The sequence below is a fragment of the Chiloscyllium plagiosum genome, unplaced genomic scaffold (assembly GCF_037043375.1).
Source record: "Chiloscyllium plagiosum isolate Xiang-an unplaced genomic scaffold, Cpla_swu_hap1 HiC_scaffold_1, whole genome shotgun sequence".
Taxonomy (NCBI): domain Eukaryota; kingdom Metazoa; phylum Chordata; class Chondrichthyes; order Orectolobiformes; family Hemiscylliidae; genus Chiloscyllium; species Chiloscyllium plagiosum.
In genome coordinates this window covers 155,888,452-155,907,567 of record NW_028270139.1, presented here as the reverse complement: position 1 = coordinate 155,907,567, position 19,116 = coordinate 155,888,452, and the positions used below count along the sequence as shown (strand labels likewise).

The 19,116-nt window shown below is 46.1% G+C and overlaps 1 protein-coding gene across 2 annotated transcripts in view; it reads right to left on the bottom strand.

Moving 5' to 3' along the window:
- LOC122553785 (dedicator of cytokinesis protein 2-like) overlaps nt 1-19,116 on the bottom strand; it is a 1,246,386-nt gene that overhangs the window by 26,252 nt on the left and 1,201,018 nt on the right. For both annotated transcript variants that reach the window (XM_087991733.1, XM_043698147.2), the window contains exons 42-45: nt 18,733-18,814; nt 17,855-17,939; nt 7,577-7,663; nt 684-860 (exon numbers count right to left, since the gene is read on the bottom strand). In XM_087991733.1, the coding sequence (XP_087847859.1) occupies nt 684-860; nt 7,577-7,663; nt 17,855-17,939; nt 18,733-18,814 (431 nt within the window). The remainder of the gene's footprint in view (nt 1-683; nt 861-7,576; nt 7,664-17,854; nt 17,940-18,732; nt 18,815-19,116) is intronic.

Below are 19,116 nucleotides of genomic sequence, written 5' to 3'. Positions count from 1 at the left end.
TTCTGCCTTTCCAATCAGATTTCATGCACAGGCTCCAAGTGGTTGGAAAAGACCCCAGGACTGCATTTGGAGGGCCAAGGGTATTCTTTCCATTGCCTGCATCAACACCATTATACTCCAAAAGATAACTGTATTTAAACAGAATTCAAGTCCACACTTTTAGTGAGAGGTTCATCTCAGCTAGTAACACTCCATAAAACCCACACGCCACCAGTTATCAGCTCTCCCTATTTTTACAACCAAAGCAAACTCAACTAACTCTGAATTAATACATCCTTCACTGTTCCCTCATTCCATTAGGTCTCAGGCATTCCTTCAGACAATATTAGACAGTTACATAATTATGCTTCCCCTAACATCACTAACATGGTTGGCGTGGCGCAGGGATTGGTTATAGGAGGTATCACATATGTGACAGACAGACGGGAGGAACCACAGAGTCTTTGCCTGGACACCATTATCCCTCATACAAAAGACACAGGTTACCTGTTCAATACCACACTGATGTTTGATGGACTCTTGCTGTGCGTGAGCCAGCTATCTCACTTCCTGTATCCCAACGGACACGACACTTCAAAAACAAATATGCTGTTGGCTCAAAGGTGCTTTGGAAAATCCTGAGGGCTGGTAGGGGAGTGGGAAAAATGTCAAGACATTCTTTCCTTTTTGTAGCCACAACTCACCGTTTCATATTTGGTGAATCCACCCATGACAGCAGGGTCTACAGTCCCATTCAGAAGCATAGAGAGGGGGTTGATGGAAAGGTTAGGATCACTGTGGTGCTGGTTGATCATGGTTAATATCTTATCATTGCTGGTCTGCATCGTTTCAATGGCATTCTCCAATGGGCTAATGAAAGTCTGTGGAATACAAAAGCCACAAATTAATGCAACAAACTCAATTTTTCACACGCATACAAGCCTCACCATTATGATTAAGTGCTCAAGATTTGCTATGTTCAATCACTGTGAGAATTGCACCCCAGGCTAAACAGGTTTTATGAGGCAATTTAGCCCATCAAATCCATGGTGGCTGTCTCTACACCAATACAACCTCTTTATGGCTAGATGTTCAGCACCATCCATGACTCCTCAGGACCTGGATGCAATACATATCCAAATGCAGCAAGACCTGTTAATATTCAGGTTCAGGCTGACAAAGGATTCAGAAAAGTTTTCCAAGGATGTTGTCAGGGTTGGAGGGTTTGAGCGATAGGGAGAGGCTGAATAAGCTGGGGTTGTTTCCCCTGGTGCTTTGGAGGCTGAGGGGTGACCTAATAGAAGTTAATAAAATTAAGAAGGACTTGGATAGGGTAAATAGACAAGGTTTTTTCCCTGGGGTGGGGGAATTCAGAACTAGAGGGCATAGGTTTAGGGTGAGAGGGGAAAGATATAAAAGAGACTGAAGGGGTAACATTTTTTCACACAGAGGGTGGTATGTGTATGGAATGAGCTGCCAGAGGAAGTTGTGGAGGTTGGTACAATTGCAACATTTAAAAGGCATCTGGGTGGATACAAGATTAGGATGGGTTTAGAGGGATATTGCCAAATGCTGGCAAATGGGACTAGATTAGGTTAGGATATCTTGTCAGCATGGACGAGTTGGACTGAAGGGTCTACTTCTGGGCTGTACATCTCTGAGTCTAAGTGGCAAATACATTTGTGTCACACCAGCGCAAACAATGGCCATCTCCAACATGAGAGAATCCGACCGTCACTCTTTGACATTCAATGATATTAACATCCTGGGGGATGTTGACCAAAACTGAACTGAACTAAATGAATCACATGAACATTCACCTCCTGAATCCCCAAAGCTGTTCATGATCTGCAAAGCTCAAGTCAGGAGTATGGTGGAATACTGCCCATTTGTCAAGATGAGTGCAGCTCCAAAAACTCTCAAGAAATCCCGACATAATCCCAACACAAAGTTGTCCATCTACAAGGTGCACTGCAGAAATTCTCCAGGGGTCCTTAGGTAGCAGCTTCCAATATATGCTGGCCAGCCAGCAACACCCATGTCCCACAAATGAATAAAATAAAACAATTGATCCCTGGGATGGATTTCTGAGGTTTCTGAAGATGAGATTCTGAGTAAATGGCACCTATATTTCTGGAGTTTCTAATAATGATCTCATTGAGCAAGATAAGATTCGAAAAAGGGTTAATAAGGTAGATGTGGTGAGAGTGGTTTCCACTGGTTAGCGAAGCTAATGGTGGGGACATAGTCATGGGATACAGGATGGATCACTAAAAAACTGTGCACAGGAGTGAGGGAAGGGCAGCACCAGCGGTGGTGAGTACGACTTAAACCTGGGATTTTGCAGCCTCAGGGAATGAAAGGATATAGAAGAAAGTGGGGTCGCAGCCTAAAGACAGCCATTACCATCTTAGTCAGGTGCAATAGGCTGTATTGAACAAATGGCGCATACAGCACAAGAACAGGCCCTTTGGCCCTCCAGGCCTGTGCCGAGCATCCTGCCTCAATTAAACTAAAAAACAAACCTGCTCTTATTTGATTCATTTCCCACTATTCCCTCCCTATTCATGTAACCATCCACGCCTCACAAACTTGATTGAGTTTTTTTGGGAAATAACAAAGAAAATTGATGAGGGCAGAGCGGTAGATGTGATCTATATGGACTTCAGTAAGGCATTTGACAAAGTTCCCCATGGGAGACTGATTAGCAAGGTTAGATCTCACGGAATACAGGGAGAACTAGCCATTTGGATACAGAACTGGCTCAAAGGTAGAAGACAGTGGGTGGTGGTAGAGGGTTGTTTTTCAGACTGGAGGTCTGTGACCAGTGGGGTGCCACAAGGATCAGTACTGTGTCCACTACTTTTTGTCATTTACATAAATGATTTGGATACGAGCATAAGAGGTACAGTTAATAAGTGTGCAGATGACACCAAAATTGGAGGTGTAGTGGACAGCAAAGAGGGTTACCTCAGAGGCTGAGAAGTGGCAGATGGAGGCTAATTCAGATAAATGTGAGGTGCTGCATTTTGGGAAAGTAAATCTTAGCAGGACTTATACACTTAATGGAAAAGTCCTGGGGAGTGTTGCTGAACAAAGAGAGCTTGGAGTGCAGGTTCATAGCTCCTTGAAAGTGGAGTCGCAGGTAGATAGGATAGTGAAGAAGGTGTTTGGTATCCTTTCCTTTATTGGTCAGAGTATTGACTACAGGAGTTGGGAGGTCATGTTGCGGCTGTACAGGACATTGGTTAGGCCACTGTTGGAATATTGCGTGCAATTCTGTAATTTGAAAGGGAGAGGGTACAATCGGAAGTGACAATATTTCAGTTGAATAAAGGGAACTATGGAGCTATGAGGGGGGAGCTGGCCAAAGTTCAATGGTGCAATACCTTAGCAGGGATGATAGTGGAGGAACAATGGCAGGTATTTCTGGGTATAATGCAAAGATGCAGGATCAGTTCATTCCAAAAAGGAAGAAAGATCCTAAGAGGAGGCAGGGGTGGCCGTGGCTGACGAGGGAAGTTAAGAAACATATAAAGTCAAAAGAGAAAAAAATATAACATAGCAAAGATGAGTGGGAAAACGGAGGACTGGGAAGCTTTTAAAGAACAACAGAGGATTACTAAGAAGGAAATACGCAGAGAAAAAATGAGGTATGAAGTTAAACTGGCCAAAAATATAAAGGAGGATAGTAAAAGCTTTTTTAGGTATGTGAAAGGAAAAGAAAATGGTTAAGACTAAAATTGGGCCCTTGAAGACAGAAACGGGTGAATATATTATGGGGAACAAAGAAATGGCAGAAGAGTTGAATTGGTACTTCAGAGTGTGTTCACTGGGGAAGACACAAGCAATCTCCCAGAGGTAACAGTGGCTGAAGGACCTGAACTGAAGGGAATTTATATTTGCCAGGAATTGGTGTTGGAGAGACTGTTAGGTCTGAAGGTTGATAAGTCCCCGGGGCCTGATGGTCTACATCCCAGGGTACTGAAGGAGGTGACTCGAGAAATCATGGATACGTTGGTGATTATTTTCCAGAGTTCGATAGATTCAGGATCAGTTCCTGCGGATTGGAGGGTGGCTAATGTTGTACCACTTTTTAAGAAAGGTGGGAGAGAGAAAGCAGGAAATTATAGACCAGTTAGTCTGACCTCAGTGGTGGGAAAGATGCTGGAGTCAATTATAAAGGATGAAATTACGGCACATCTGGATAGCAGTAACAGGATAGGTCAGAGTCATCTTGGATTTATGAAGGGGAAATCATGCTTGACTAATCTTCTGGAATTTTTTGAGCATGTAACTCTGAAGATGGACAAGGTAGGTTCAGTAGATGTAGTGTAGGGGGACTTTCAGAAAGCCTTTGATAAAGTCCCACATAGGAGGTTAGTGAGCAAAATTAGGGCGCATGGTATTGGGGGCAAAATATTGACTTGAAAATTGGTTGGCTGACAGGAAACAAAGAATAGTGATAAATGGCTCCCTTTTGGAATGGCAGGCGGTGACTAGTGGGGTACCGCAGGGATCAGTGCTGGAACCGCAGCTTTTTACAATATATATTAATGATGGTATTAAAAGTAATATTAGCAAATTTGCTGATGATACAAAGCTGGGTGGCAGGGTGAAATGTGAGGAGGATGTTAGGAGATTACAGGTTGACCTGGACATGTTAGGCGAGTGGACAGATGCATGGCAGATGCAGTTTAATGTGGATAAATGTGTGGTTATCCAATTTGGTGGCAAGAACAGGAAGGCAAATTACTACCTAAATGGAGTCAAGTTTGGTAAAGGGGCAGTACAACGAGATCTAGGTGTTCTTGTACATCAGTCAATAAAGGCAAGCATGCAGGTACAGCAGGCAGTGAAGAAGGCTAATGGCATACTGGCCTTCATAACAAGAGGAATTGAGTATAGAAGCAAAGAGGTTCTTTTGCAGCTGTACAGGGCCATGGTGAGACCGCACCTGGAATATTGTGTGCAGTTTTGGTCTCCAAATTTGAGGAAAGCTGAGAGGGGATTTGATTGAGACGTATAAGATTATTAAAGGATTGGACACTCTGGAGGCAGGAAGCATGTTTCCGCTAATGGGTGAGTCCTGAACCAGAGGACACAGTTTAAAAATAAGCGGTAGGCCATTTAGAACAGAGTTGAGGAGAAACTTCTTCACCCAGAGAGTGGTGAGTGTGTGGAATGCTCTGCCCCAGAAGGCTGTGGAGATCAAGTCTCTGGATACTTTCAAGAAAGAGTTGGATAGAGCTCTTAAGGATAGTGGAATCAAGGGTTATGGGGATAAGGCAGGAACAGGATACTGATTGAGGAATGATCAGCCATGATCATAATGAATGGTGGTGCTGGCTCAAAGGGCAGAATGGCCTACTCCTGCACCTATTGTCTATTGTCTATTGCCTTCCTATCAGAAGATGTTGTAAAACTTGAAAGGGTTCAGAACGGATTTACAAGGATGTTGCCAGGGTTGGAGGATTTGAGCTACAGGGAGAGGCTGAACAGGTTTTGGTTGCTTTTCCTGGAGCGTCGGAGGCTGAGGGGTGACCTTATAGAGGTTTACAAAATTATGAGAGTCATGGATAGGGTAAATAGGCAAAGTCTTTTCCCTGAGGTCGGGGAGTCCAGAACTAGAGGGCATAGGTTTAGGGTGAGAGGAGAAAGATAAAAAACAGATTTACGGGGCAACTTTTTCACACAGAGGATGGTATGTGTATGGAATGAGCTGCCAGAGGAAGTGGTGGAGGTTGGTACAATTGCAACATTTTAAAGGCATTTGGATGGGTATATGAATAGGAAGGGTTTGGAGGGATATGGGCTGGGTGCTGGCAGGTGGGACTAGATTGGGTTGGGATATCTGGTCGGCGTGGACGGGTTGGACTGAAGGGTCTGTTTCCATGCTGTACATCTCTATGACTCTATGACTCTTGAATGTCACCAATCTGCCTGCTTCCACACTTCGTCTGGCAGTGCGTTCCAGACTCCTACCACTCTCTTTGTGAAAAACTTCCTTCACACATCTCTGTTCAACTTTCCCCCTCTCACCTTGAACCTGTGTCCCCGAGTAATTGAAACTTCAACCCTGGGAAAAGGCCTCTGACTATCCCCCCTATCTCCATCTCTCATAAAGTTGTAGGCCTCTATCGGGTCTCCTCTCTGCCACCGTCTTTCCAGTGAAAACAATCCTAGTTTTTTTAACCTTTCCTCACAGCCAATGCCCTCGAGACCAGGCAACATCCTGGTGAACATCCTCTGCACTCTCTCCAAAGCTTCCACATCCTTCTGTATAGTCCATTGCTGCTCCAATTCCTTGTGTTTTTGTGAAATGGACTAATTCGCAAAGTGCTTTACAGGAACAGCAATCAAATATAATTTGACATTGAACCACACCAGGGGGCTACATGGACAGGTGAGCCAATGTTTCACTAATCATTTTTAATGAGAAGAGCAATAAATGTAGGGAGGCAGAAAGGTGGAAAACTTCAGAGCTTGTCATCCAGGCAGCTAAAGGCAAATCTGTCATTGGTGCAGTCATTCAAATCAGATCTGCGCAATATGCAGATTCAGAGAAGTGCAGAGATTCATGAGGATTGCAGAGATTGGAGAAGCTAGGGATGGGGAAAAGAACATGGAGTGATTTGAAAACAAGACAGAACCTTTTAAAATGGAGACAGCCTGTTGGGTCAGTGGTTAGCACTGCTACCTCACAGGAACCTAAGTGTAATCCCACCCTCAGACAATAGTCTGTGTGGAGCTTGCACATTCTCCCTGTGTCTGCATGGGTTGATTCTGGGTGCTTTGGAATGCTCCCACAGTCCAAAGATGTGTCAGTCAGTCAGTTGGATTGACCATGGTGGGATGTCCAAGCTCGGTGGATTATCCATGGGAAATGCAGGGTTTACCGGGAAAGGGGAGGTCTGGGTGGGAGGCTCTTCAGAAGGTTGAAGTGCACTTGATGGGTTGAATGGCCTGTTTCCACACTGTAGGAATTCTGTGATAGACATTCAGGGCCTAGGAGTCAGTGCACATCAGCAACCTCAGGCACAATGAGTGAACAGAATTCGATGCAGGCAAAAAGATCTCCTTTTGTATAGCAGCCTTCACTTTCTCAGGACAGAGCAAAGTGCTTCATGATCAGTTAGCAATCTTTCAAGTAATGTAGAAACATATTTCCAGATTTTGCAGTGCGACATTCAACAAAGGCATTCCCCTCTACTTTTACATTTATTTATAGTATGTGGATGTCTCTGGATGGCCCCAAGCCATCAATAATTGCTCCTTGAGAAGGTAGTGGTGAGCTGCTTTCTTGAACTGCTGCAGCTTGTGTGCTGTAGGTAGACCCAGAATGCCATTAAGGAGGGAATTCCAGGATTTTGACCAAGTGACAGTAAAGGAACGGCGATATATTTCCAAGTCAGGATGGTGAGCAGTTTGCAGGTGGTGGTGTACCTGCTGCCCTTGTTCTCCTAGATGGAAGTTTGTGTGTGTTTGGAAAATGCTTTCTAATTTAATGGACCTTCTCTATAATGTTTCCAGTGCAATTATTAACAGTGGTATGTAATGCAAGTTGTTGTTTTAGTCACTGATTCTGACTACTCACCATTGACGTTTGCACAACTTCGAACCAGCGAAGAATGCCTGGCATCTTGTAGGCTGTAGTGAATGTGGTCCTCTCAATCCACATGGACTGTTGGAAAGAGAAGAGCATGGGTGCATGATTAAATCAGTTCTGCAGTCAAACAAGTCACCGATATCTCACAGACAATGCTGAGCACCACAGGAAGAGGGGTTTCAGTTATACAGACAGGTCGAGGTTGCTAGTATTTTCACACAGTCATCAGATATGGGCATCCCCAGTGACCCTTGAAAGACTGTGAGACTGTGAGATGGTGTCAGATGAAATTTAAGAGTCAATCACATTACTGTAGCTCCTCAGTGAATCCCTACAGTGCAGACAGAGGTCAGTCAACCCATCGAGTCTCCACTGACCTTCTGAAGAGCATCCTGCCATCCCTCATCTCATCCCTGCATTTCTTATGTCTAATCCACTTAGCCAACACATCCCTGGACATTATGGACAACTTCGCATGGCTAATCCACCTAACCTGCACATCTTTGGGAGGGTTCCCAAGCAAACATGGGGAGAACGTGCAAATTCCACACAGACAGTGATCCGAGGGTTGGGATCGAATCCGGGTCCCTGGTGCTGTGAGGCGGCAGTACTAACCACTGAGCCAGAGACAGCAACTTGTAGGCACAGGTAAGAACGGCTGTTTTCTTCACCCAGAAGTGAAAGAAATAAGCTTTTACGCTAACCTGGTTGTTTCAAGGCCACTATTGCTCTGTCTGATTAATTATTTTAAGCTTTATTAATTATTTGAATTTACATTACTGCATCAAACTTAGAGTCATGGAGATGTACAGCATGGAAACAGATCCATCCATCCAACTTGTTCACGCCGACCAGATATCCCAACCCAATCTAGTCCCACCTGCCAGCACCCGGCCCATATCCCTCCAAACCCTTCCTATTCATATACCCATCCAAATGCCTCTTAAATATTTCAATTGTACCAGCCTCCACCACGTCCTCTGGCAGCTTGAGCTCTAGACTTGTGCCCTGTGAGCATTAACTCAGGCTGCTGAGTCATTCTTCCTACAATGTTGGCATTATATTATTGTCCTCTAGACCCCAGAAGGACAGCTCCAGAAATAGGGCTGGAGAGTGGGACTAGCTGGATGGCTCTTTCGGGAGCCAGTACAGACACAATGGATCGATTGGCCTCCTTCTACTGCTCAGAAGAGACTTGCAGAAATGATAAAAATCATGAAGAACCCGGACGAATTGGACAGGGAGAAATTATTCATAGAAAAGTTGGGCACCAACTGAAGGTGATTACTAAGAGACCTGGGCAACAATCACATGAGGAAAAGCTTTTGTCCATAGTGAGCACTCGGATTTGAATGCAGTGCTCGAGAGTATAGCAGAGGCACTCAAACCATGGTTCTCTAAAGGGAGGTTGACAAGCCTGAAGAAAACAATTTCTGGTTCATCAGTGAAATAGCAGGAGAATGGGACGAGCCAACTAGAACCAGAGCAGATACAATGGCCTCCTTCCCATCTCGCCAACTATTTGAGTTCTTTCTTTCCACCTTAGTTGCTCCATCTTTTTTTCCACGATTTCACCAAAATCTACCTCAATCCAGATTGAGCAGGAAAATGGAATTGAATCAATCCTCCGCTGCCCTGTTGCTATTAACATGAGGTCCTGGGTGGAAAGCAGAAGTATGGATCCAACTTCAGGCCTGAGGCCTACAGGAACCTGTCATTAACGAGGGACAGCTGTGCTTCTCTCCTTGACCTTATTTGAAGAGGGTGGAGCCTCTGTCCTCACAAGGACATCTGAGACCTTCAACTCAAGGCAACCTTTTGGTGTTTTCAATTGCTGGCCTTATAATTACTGAATTTCAGGCTTAAGATCAAGGATGCCCAGTGCAGAGTGTTCAGCACTCCCCTGAGTGGATAAGTGATGCCAGTACAAATGATCTTAAGGGTTGGTTAGCTCAGTTGGCTGGAAGGCTGGTTTGTGCCAGCATGGGCTCCCACACTTGACAGGAGCCAACATGATTGTCCCACTTTTTTGATCTCGCCCCTCACCTGAAGTGGGGTGAGCCTCAGGTTAAACCATCACCAGTCATCCCTCAAGTGAGAGATAGCAACCATAAAACTGTAAGAAATAGGAACAGGAGTAGGCCTCTCGATCCTGTTCTGCCATTCAATAGGATCCTGGCTGATCCAACTTCCCTCATTTCTTGCTCTTTCTGCATAACCCTTCAGTCCCCAACTGATCAAGAATCTCTCTCTCTCAGCCTTAAATACACAAAAGGACTCTGCCCCTACAGCTCTCTGTGACAATGAGTTCCAAAGACTCACAACCGTCTGAGAGAAGAAATTCTTCCTCATCCCACTCTTCAATTGGTGCCCCTTTATTCTGAGACTATGCCCCTCCGGTCCCAGACTCCCCCAATGAGGGGAAACATCCTCTCAGCATTGACCCTGTCAGGCACATGAAGAATCCTATATGCTTCAAAGAGATCACCTCTCACAGGCTCCCCCCCACCCCCCCCCCCCCCCCCCCCCCCCACCCCCCAACAATCCAAAGATGTGCAGGTTCACTGGAGTGGCCATGGGAAATGCAGGGTTACAGGGATAGGGTAGAGAGGTGGGGCTGGATGGGGGTGCTCTTCGGACGCTTGGTTTGGACTCCATGGGCCGAATGGCCTGCTTCTACACTGTGGGTATTCTATGAAGATCAGGAGAAGCCCTGAAGCCATATTTGAGGCCCCAGTGTGAACAGAAGGTAAACTCTTATTTAAGTAATTTCTTTTTATCCTTATTGTAACTCAAAAGGGCTCTGAACTGTGGTGACAAAACACTTTTCATGTATCTTCAAGGCATGTGCGGCAATAAATAGATAATTCGCTCAGTCATTAACATATTGCTGTTGTAGGGGCTTGCTGTGGACAAACTGACTTCCACTTTCCTCGCATTACAACAAGGACTAAACTTCAGAAAATACTCCATTGGCTCTGAAGAGCTCTGAGAGGTCCTGGGGTCGTGATGGAAGGCACAGAGTCATTACAAGTTTATCTCTGAAGTTAAACATTCCAGAACAAAGTTAAAAATCACACAACACCAGGTTATAGTCCAACAGGTTTAATTGGAAGCACTAGCTTTCGGAGCGACGCTCCTTCATCAGGTGTTCGCACAACTACCTGATGAAGGAGCATCACTCCAAAAGCTAGTGTGCTTCCAGTTAAACCTGTTGGACTATAACCTGGTGTTGTGTGATTTTTAACTTTGTCCACCCCAGTCCAACACCGGCACCTCCGAATCATGACTCCCCAGAACAGAGGAGTGTGAAGTTACAAGTTGCAGAAACAAGAGTGAGCCACTGGGTGGAGCACACGTGCTGTTACACAGGGCTGAAAGTAATGGTGATTTGCTTTTGACTAATCCCAGAGCGTTGGGGATAAGCTAACTCAGTTGGCTAGATGACTTGATTATGAGCGAGAGACCAGAGCTGATAGTACAGGTTTAATCCTTACACTGGCTCCTGAAGACCTATCCCCACACTTATGGAGTGATTCCTCTTGACCTAGACATACCAATTGTTTCTCTGTAATGAAGAAATGACTGTGGCTCCATACAGTTCTGAAGAAGGATTACACCTGAAACATTAACTTTTCCACCCCCTGATAATGCCTGGCTTGCTGCGTTCTTCCAGCCACTTGCTTGTCTACTTTGGATTCCAGCATTTGCAGTGTTTTTGTCTCCATACCTACAGTTGCACTGCTATAGGACTGGTGGGAGCTGGTTAGTACAGTGCATACAGTGGAAGTAATATCTCAGCAACTGTATTTATCCAATTTTGGACCCTTCCTGATGTTAATCATTGATCCAAATGGCAGCTATGCTTTCAGCTGCATAATTCCTAAGCTGAGGAATTTCCTCTTCACTATCTTTCTTTCCCATTTTAAACCTTCCTTAAAACCGGCCAAGCTTATGTTCATCTGCTCAAATAACTTTTCAAGTGACCCTTGTTAAATTTTCATATGTACTGTGAAATGCATTTGAGACAGTGTAGCAAAGTTGAGGGTGCTATATAAATGCAAGGTGCTTTGGTTGTTGGACGATAGTCAAAACCTACCCCATTCTTTTTCCCACTTTACACTAGACCAAGTCCTTTAGCAACCTTGCCTAATTATCTTACTAATCAGCTTGAAGGGGAACTTGCAGGTGTTCCCATTGCTGCTTTTGTACCTCTTAGTTAGCTCAATTGGCTGGATCTGCAGTTGAAACTTTATTGCTGGAACAGCACAGCAGGTCAGGCAGCATCCAGGGAACAGGAGATTCGACGTTTCGGGCACAGGCCCTTCTTCAGGAATGAGCAGAGAGTGTTCAGCAGGAGAAGATAAAAGGTAGGGAGGAGGGACTTGGAGGAGGGGCGTTGGAAATGTGATAGGTGGAAAGAGGTCAAGGTGAGGGTGATAGGTCGGAGTAGGATGGAGGCGGAGAGGTCAAGAAGAAGACTGCAGATCAGGAAGGCGGTGCCGGGCTGGAGGGATCCGGCTGAGACAAGGTGGGGGGAGGGGGGATGAAGAAACTGGTGAAGTCCAAGTTCATCCCCTGCGGTTGGAGGGTTCCCAGTCGGAAGATAAGACACTCCTCCTCCGACCGTCGGGTTGTTGTGGTTTGGCGGTGGATGAGTCCAATGACCTGCATATCCTCGGTGGAGTGGGAGGGGGAGTTGAAATGCTGTGCTACAGGTTGGTTGGGTTGGTTCGTCCGGGTGGCCCAGAGGTGCTCTCTGAATCGCTCCGCAAGTAGGCGGCCTGTTTCCCCAATATAGAGGAGGCCACACCGGCTGCAGCGGATGCAGTAGATGATGTGGGTGGAGGTGCAGGTGAATCTGTGGCGGATATGGAAGTTTCCTTTGGGGCCTTGGAGAGAAGTGAGGGGGGAGGTGTGGGCGCAAGTGTTGCACCTCCTGCGGTTGCAAGGGAAGGTGCCTGGAGTGGAGGTTGGGTCGGTGGGGGGTGTGGATCTGACAAGGGAGTCGCGGAGGGAGTGGTCTCTACGGAAAGCTGATAGGGGAGGGGAGGGAAATATATCCTTGGTGCTGGGGTCTGTTTGGAGGTGGCGGAAGTGACGGCGGATGATGCGCTGTACATGGAGATTGGTGGGGTGGTAGGTGAGGACCAGTGGGGTTCTGTCCTGGTGGCGGTTGGAGGGGCGGGGCTCAAGGGCGGAGGAGCGGGAAGTGGAGGAGATGCGGTGGAGGGCACCGTCGACCACGTCGGGGGGGGGAAATTGCGGTCCTTGAAGAAGGAGGCCATCTGTGTTGTACGTATTTTGAACTGGTCCTCCTGGGAGCAGATGCGGCGGAGACGAAGGAATTGGGAGAATGGGATGGCGTTTTTACAGGGGGCAGGATGGGAGGAGGTGTAGTCCAGGTAGCTGTGGGAGTCGGTTGGTTTGTAGTAGATGTCCGTGTTGATTCGGTCGCCTGAGATAGAAACAGAAAGGTCTAGGAAGGGGAGGGAGGAGTCCGAGACTGTCCAGGTGAATTTGGATCTGCAACCAGGCAAAGCTCCTCTGGATTTTATCTGAAGTTAGACATGTATATGTTTTTCTTTATTCACTCTGTGGGATGTGGGTGTCACTGGCTGGGCCAGCATTTATTGCCTGCCCCTAGTCGCCCCCTTGAGAAGGTGGTCGTGAGCTGCCTTCTTGAACTGCTGCATTCCATCTGCTTTGGGTTGACCCACAATGCTGTCAGGGTGAGAATCCCAGGATTTTGACCCAGTGACAATAAAGGAACGGTGACATATTTCCAAGTCAAGATGGCGAGTGGCTTGGAGGGGAGCTTGCAAAGGGTGGTGCTTCCCATGCGGCTTTTGTACTTCTTGGTTAGCTCAGTTGGCTGGGTGAGGTCACCTCCTCAGCCTCTCCCCCTACCCAGGGTGTGGTGACCCTCACGTTGAAACATCACCAGTCATCTCCCTCTCTCTGATAAGACAACGGTGACTTCACCTTACTTCGAGATGGTTGAGGGTTTAGAAGATGCTATCTGAGGATGTTTGGTGAATTTCTTCAGTGCATCTTATAGATAGCACACACCGCTGCTGCTGAGTGTCGGTGGTGGAGGGAGTGGATGCTTGTGGATGTGGTGCCAATCAAGTGGGCTGCTTTGTCCTGGATCTTGAGTGTTGTTGGAGCTGCTCCCATCCACGCAAGTGGGGAGTATTCCAGCACGTGTGCTCCACCCAGTGATTCACTCTTGTTTCTGCAACTTATAACTTCATACTCCTCTGTTCTGGAGTGTTTCACTTCAGAGACAAACTTGTCACGATGTAGTACCTTTCATCATGACCCCAGGACCTCTCAGAGCTGTCAGAGCCAATGGAGTATTTTCTGAAGTTTAGTCCTTGTTGTAATGCGCGGAAAGTGGAAGTCAATTTGTGTACAGCAAGCCCCTACAACAGCAATATGTTAATGACTGAGTGAATGATTCCATCACACTCCTGGCTTGTGCCTTGTAGGTGGTGGATAGGCTTTGGGGAGTCAGGAGGTAAGTTACTCACTGCAGTATTTCTAGCTTCTGACCTGCTCTTGTAGCCATTGTGTGTATGCAATGGGTCCAGTTGAAATTCTAGTCAATTTTAATTCCAGGATGTTGATCATTATTCCAATCTCCCTTAGAGATAAGAGGAAACTCCCTTTGAACACATCTATGCAGGAGTGGGAGGCCCATTCAGGATGAATTGTCCATTGATTCAGTCAGATATGAAGCTCTCCTTACCTCTGTCCTGATGTTAATGTTCACCTGATGTAATGACTTCACCTGATGAAGGAGCAGCACTCCGAAAGCTTGCAATTTCAAATAAACCTGTTGGGCTATAACCTGGTGTCATGCGACTTCTGACTTTGTCCACCCCAATCCAACACCAGCACCTAAAGCTGATGTTAATGTTGTTTGAGCAGTTGGAGGGAGTGAAGGCCTACTGATATCTGAGGGTCTTTGATGGGTTGGTTGCTGAGTAGGGGTTGCCTGTGGAAACCAATGGTGATAGAACACCTTAGGAACCATCCCAAAGGTTGGGCGGTACGATGGTTTGGTGGTTAGCACTGCTTCCTCATAGTGGATTCGATTCCAGCCTCGGGCGACTGTCTGTGTGGAGTTTGCACAATCTCCCTGTCTCTGCTTGGGTTTCCTCCAAGTGCTCTGGTTTCTTCCCACAATCCAAAGATGTGCAGATTAGGTGAATTGGCCGTGCTAAATTACCCATAGTGTTGAGGGACGTGTGGGTTAGATGCATTAGTCAGGTGTAAATATAGGATAATAGGGTAGGAGAATGGGTGTGGGTGGGTTACTCTTTGGAAGGGCACTTGTTGGGCCGAAGGGCCTGTTCCCACACTGTAGGGATTCTATTCTATGCTTTATGAACATCCAGAACATTCCTATTGGCTAGAATTAAGTTTGGTGAAGGGGAAGGTGTTCTCCCACAACTGGACCGCACATTCGATGCTTACAGGTGTCAACGTTCTCATTTCATTATGAATACTTAATAATTCAATTCGAACACTCTGAAAACTGGTGTTACCCTCTAGCTCTCAAGACTGTTATAGCTATTTCATGATTCTTTCCCAGCCTCTTGTAAGACTGTCAGCTGCGAAAATTGTGGGCGTAAAGGCTAACATATTTAAATACTTTCACTTCACACCACGGATTATTAACATTTACTTATTGCGATTTTTCACACCTCTGTCTTTTGCCCCCCCAACAATGTCACCTTCGAGCAGGACAGGTAGTGCAGGACAGAAGCTGACGGGGGGCAGCAGGCTGAATGGGTGACCCTAGGCCGCAGTGAAAGGGTTAACACCGAGGGCCTTGCTCACAAGGATTAATTAATGGCTCTTCGGCAGGTGCCAACATGATATTCCTGGGGATCTGTAAGCAGCGCGGAGTGAGTGAAAATCATTAACAGAAGCACATTTTCATGAGGGGAAAGTGTTTCAGAGAGCATCCCTGGTGTGACGGTGTTCAGTGAAAAGCTGCCGAATACGATAGAATCAAAGTGTTTGATCAGCGAAACAGCAGCGTGGGCTCTGTCCTCTTAATGAGCTCTGTTGTTGCAGCATTGGAAAACAAACAGAATAGATGTGGAGCGTGCCATTTAAGATGCAATCAGCCTCAAACAGCCAGAGCAATCATGAAAGCGTAAGAGTGCTTGGAATGGTTAGAGTTTTAGGCGCTTCAGCCCCTCAGACTGTTCCGCCCTTCAAGATTATGTTTGATTTGCTACGTCAAGCTTGCTTTTCTGACATTTTTTTTTAAGTCCTTTGTTGATGGAATGAGAGCCTGGCTAATATTGCTCATTCCTCTAAGGGTGGTGGTGAGCTGCCTCTTTGAACTACTGCAGTCCCCGTGTTGTACGGAACAGTGCTGCCAGCATGGGGGTTTCAGAGATTTGACCCAGCGTCGCTGTAAGAATACCAATGTGAGGATTGTGAGTGGCTTGGAGGGGAACTTGTAGATGATGGTGTTGGTAGGTGGGAGAAGCCATGGGTTTGGTTGGTGCTGTTAGAGGAGCCTTGATGAGTTATTGCAGTGCTTCTCGTCAGTAGCAAAGATAATGAATGTTGAGGGTGATGAATAGGATGCCAATCATTTAACCAGATTTGGCAACTCAAGGCTAGGCATCCATGAGGTGCTATGGACCATCAGCAGCTTCTAGTGTTCGTGGAGTTGCACTCAGCCAGGGAGGCAAAGAGTGTAGCAGCATATTCCTATCTTGTGTCTTATAGGTTGTGGACAGCACTGGGGAGGTGAGTTACTTGGCTAGATGGACAACAGAGCTGGCTTCCAGAGGTGAGGTGAGAGTGACACCTCTTGGTTGCATTCAACCGAGTGTGGCATCAAGGGACCCGAGCAAAACTGGAATCAGTGAGCATTCCTAGTACAGAGGAAGATAGTTGTGGTTCTTGGAGGTCAGTCACCTCAGCTCCAGACCATTTCTGCGGAGTTCCTCAGGTTAGTGTCCTAGACCCAATCATCTTCAGCTGCTTCATCATAAGGTCAGAAGTGGGATGTTCGCCGATGATTGCCCAATGTTCAGCACCATTCGCAATTCCTCAGATACAGCAGCAGTCCACATTTAAATTTGCCAGCATTTGGCCAATTTTTCTTTAACCTTTCCTATTCACATACCCATCCAGATGCCTTTTAAACGTTGTAATTATATACATCTCCACCACTTCCTCTGGCAGCTCTTTCCACACATGCATCACCCTCTGTGTGAAAACGTTGCCCCTTAGGTTCCTTTTAAATCTTTCCCCTCTCACTCTAAATCTGTGCCCTCTAGTTCTGGACTCCCCCACCCCAGGGAAAAGACCTTGTTTATTTACCCTATCCAAGCCCCTCAAGATTTTATAAACCTTTATAAGGTTTATAAGGAGCCTCCGACGCTCCAGGGAAAACAGCCCCAGCCTGTTCAGCCTCTCCCTATAGCTCAAATTCTCCAACCCTGGCAACATCCTTGTAAATCTTTTCTGAACCCTTTCAAGTTTCACAATATCCTTCTGATAGGAGGGAGACGAGAATTGCACAAAAGAAATGCAGTTGAAATAGAGGAAATGAGGTATTCAATTTGAGCTTCACCAATTGGCGATGAAATAATCCTTATAAAGACTTAATGAAAAGCAGGAGCTCCAATCTCCTTTCTTCTGATGAAGAGTCAGGTATCAAACAGCCGAGAAATCAGTAGCTTTCTTGATGATTGCTACATGGGTAAGAGGTTGGGCTACATTGGCCGGGGAAATACGATGTTCATGTGCACTCCAGTGGTTTGACCTCAGAATTCAGACAGCTGCTTCCCTGAAGTACTGAGGGTACCGAGATAATTAAATTCAAGACCTGTCTACCCTCTCAAATCAACATCAAAACATCGGTCATTCTGAAGGAGAGTGAAGAAGTTCTCCACGGTGCCCAGCACCAACATTTATCCCTCAAACTAAGTCATTGAAGCTAAATGTCTAGTCATAATGACATTGCTGTTCATGGGATCTTGCTGTGCTCAAATGGGTTGTTGTGTATTACAGCAGTGAAAAGACTACACTGGCTTTAAAGCATAATCAGAGAAACAAGCTGCATAAATGCCAACCTTACCTTTAATTGACAAAGATGGATGGACGCTGCATAGGCAGAAAAATCTAAGAACGATTCTCCCAAATTAAACACAGTGCAAATAATCAGTGGCTTGAATGGACTACACCAAATTATGATTCCGAGGTAATAGATAAAGAGGTACTTACAGCAAATTCATTGTCAGGGTCCTTCGGCCCCCTTCTGATTGGTCTAGAGTAGCTGAACTTCAAAACATTATTAGCTTTGAAGAAGCTGAGGGGTGTAAGGGACAAAAAAAAACTTGTGAGATGAAAGCAAGAGATGCACTTTAAGATTCTGACAGAAAAGATTTACTGGTATGCTACCTGAACTGGAAGGTTTGAGTTATAAGGAGAGGTTGGATAGACAGGGACTATTTTCCGTGGAGAATAGGAGGCTGACGGGTGACTTTACAGAGGTCTAAAAAAAATCATAAGAGGTGTAGATAAGGGAGATAGCCAACAGTTTATCCCCATGTTAGAAGAGTCTAAAACTAGAGGGCACAGGTTTAAGGTGAGGGGGAGAGAGACAAAAGAGTCCCCAAGAGCGATTGTTTCACACAGAGGGCGGTAAGTCTCTGAAACAGGCTGCCGGAGGAAATGGTGGAAGCAAATACATTTTTGTCATTTCGGAATCATTTGGACAGCTACACTACTACACAATTACACTCCATATCATGGAGGCATATGGACCAAACTCCCAAAATGGGAGTAGGTTAATTGTGAAAACTGAGCGGCATGGACAAGTTGGGCCAAAAGGCCTGTTTCACCAATGAGCCTAGGCCAGCCAATTGCACCCTTGACTTTAGACAAAGGTGAAATGACCTGACTAAACTTTAGGCTCCAGCTTTCCATCCTTTTCTTGACCGCCCCCATGACCACATGGTTTCATGGGAAAATGGGGGCATAGACATGACAGGAAGTGTCTTGTCCCAGTGATCCAACCATGCTGACTGTACGGCAGTATTAACTGACCTCGCCTACCACTTCCATTTGGCATAAGTTGTCAGCTGCAGTGGAGAACTTACCCTACGATCTGCTCCGGGACATTCTTGTTGTGAAACTGTGGCTGTTCACCCAGGATTGGCTGCACAGTGAAGCACTGAACAACTGTTGGCATGGTTTGCAGTGAAGGAAGTGAACACAAGGGGGCAGCACCATTGTAGCTGCACCGAGGGAAAGGAGAAAGAATCAGTTCGAAAGGTGGAGGATCCCGAAAAGCATGGTGGTCGCGAACGGGGCTTTCAGCAGCTGCTATAACTCTGCTGTATCAAGTATCTGAGGCCTTAGCCACTCCAGTAACACTTTTTCCGCAAAGTCAGAAGGTTCAGGTAAGATCCGAACAAACCCTCCAGCACATGTCTGAAGGAGTGCAGCACTATCAGCGGGACTGTATGTTTGGAAAGGTTTTG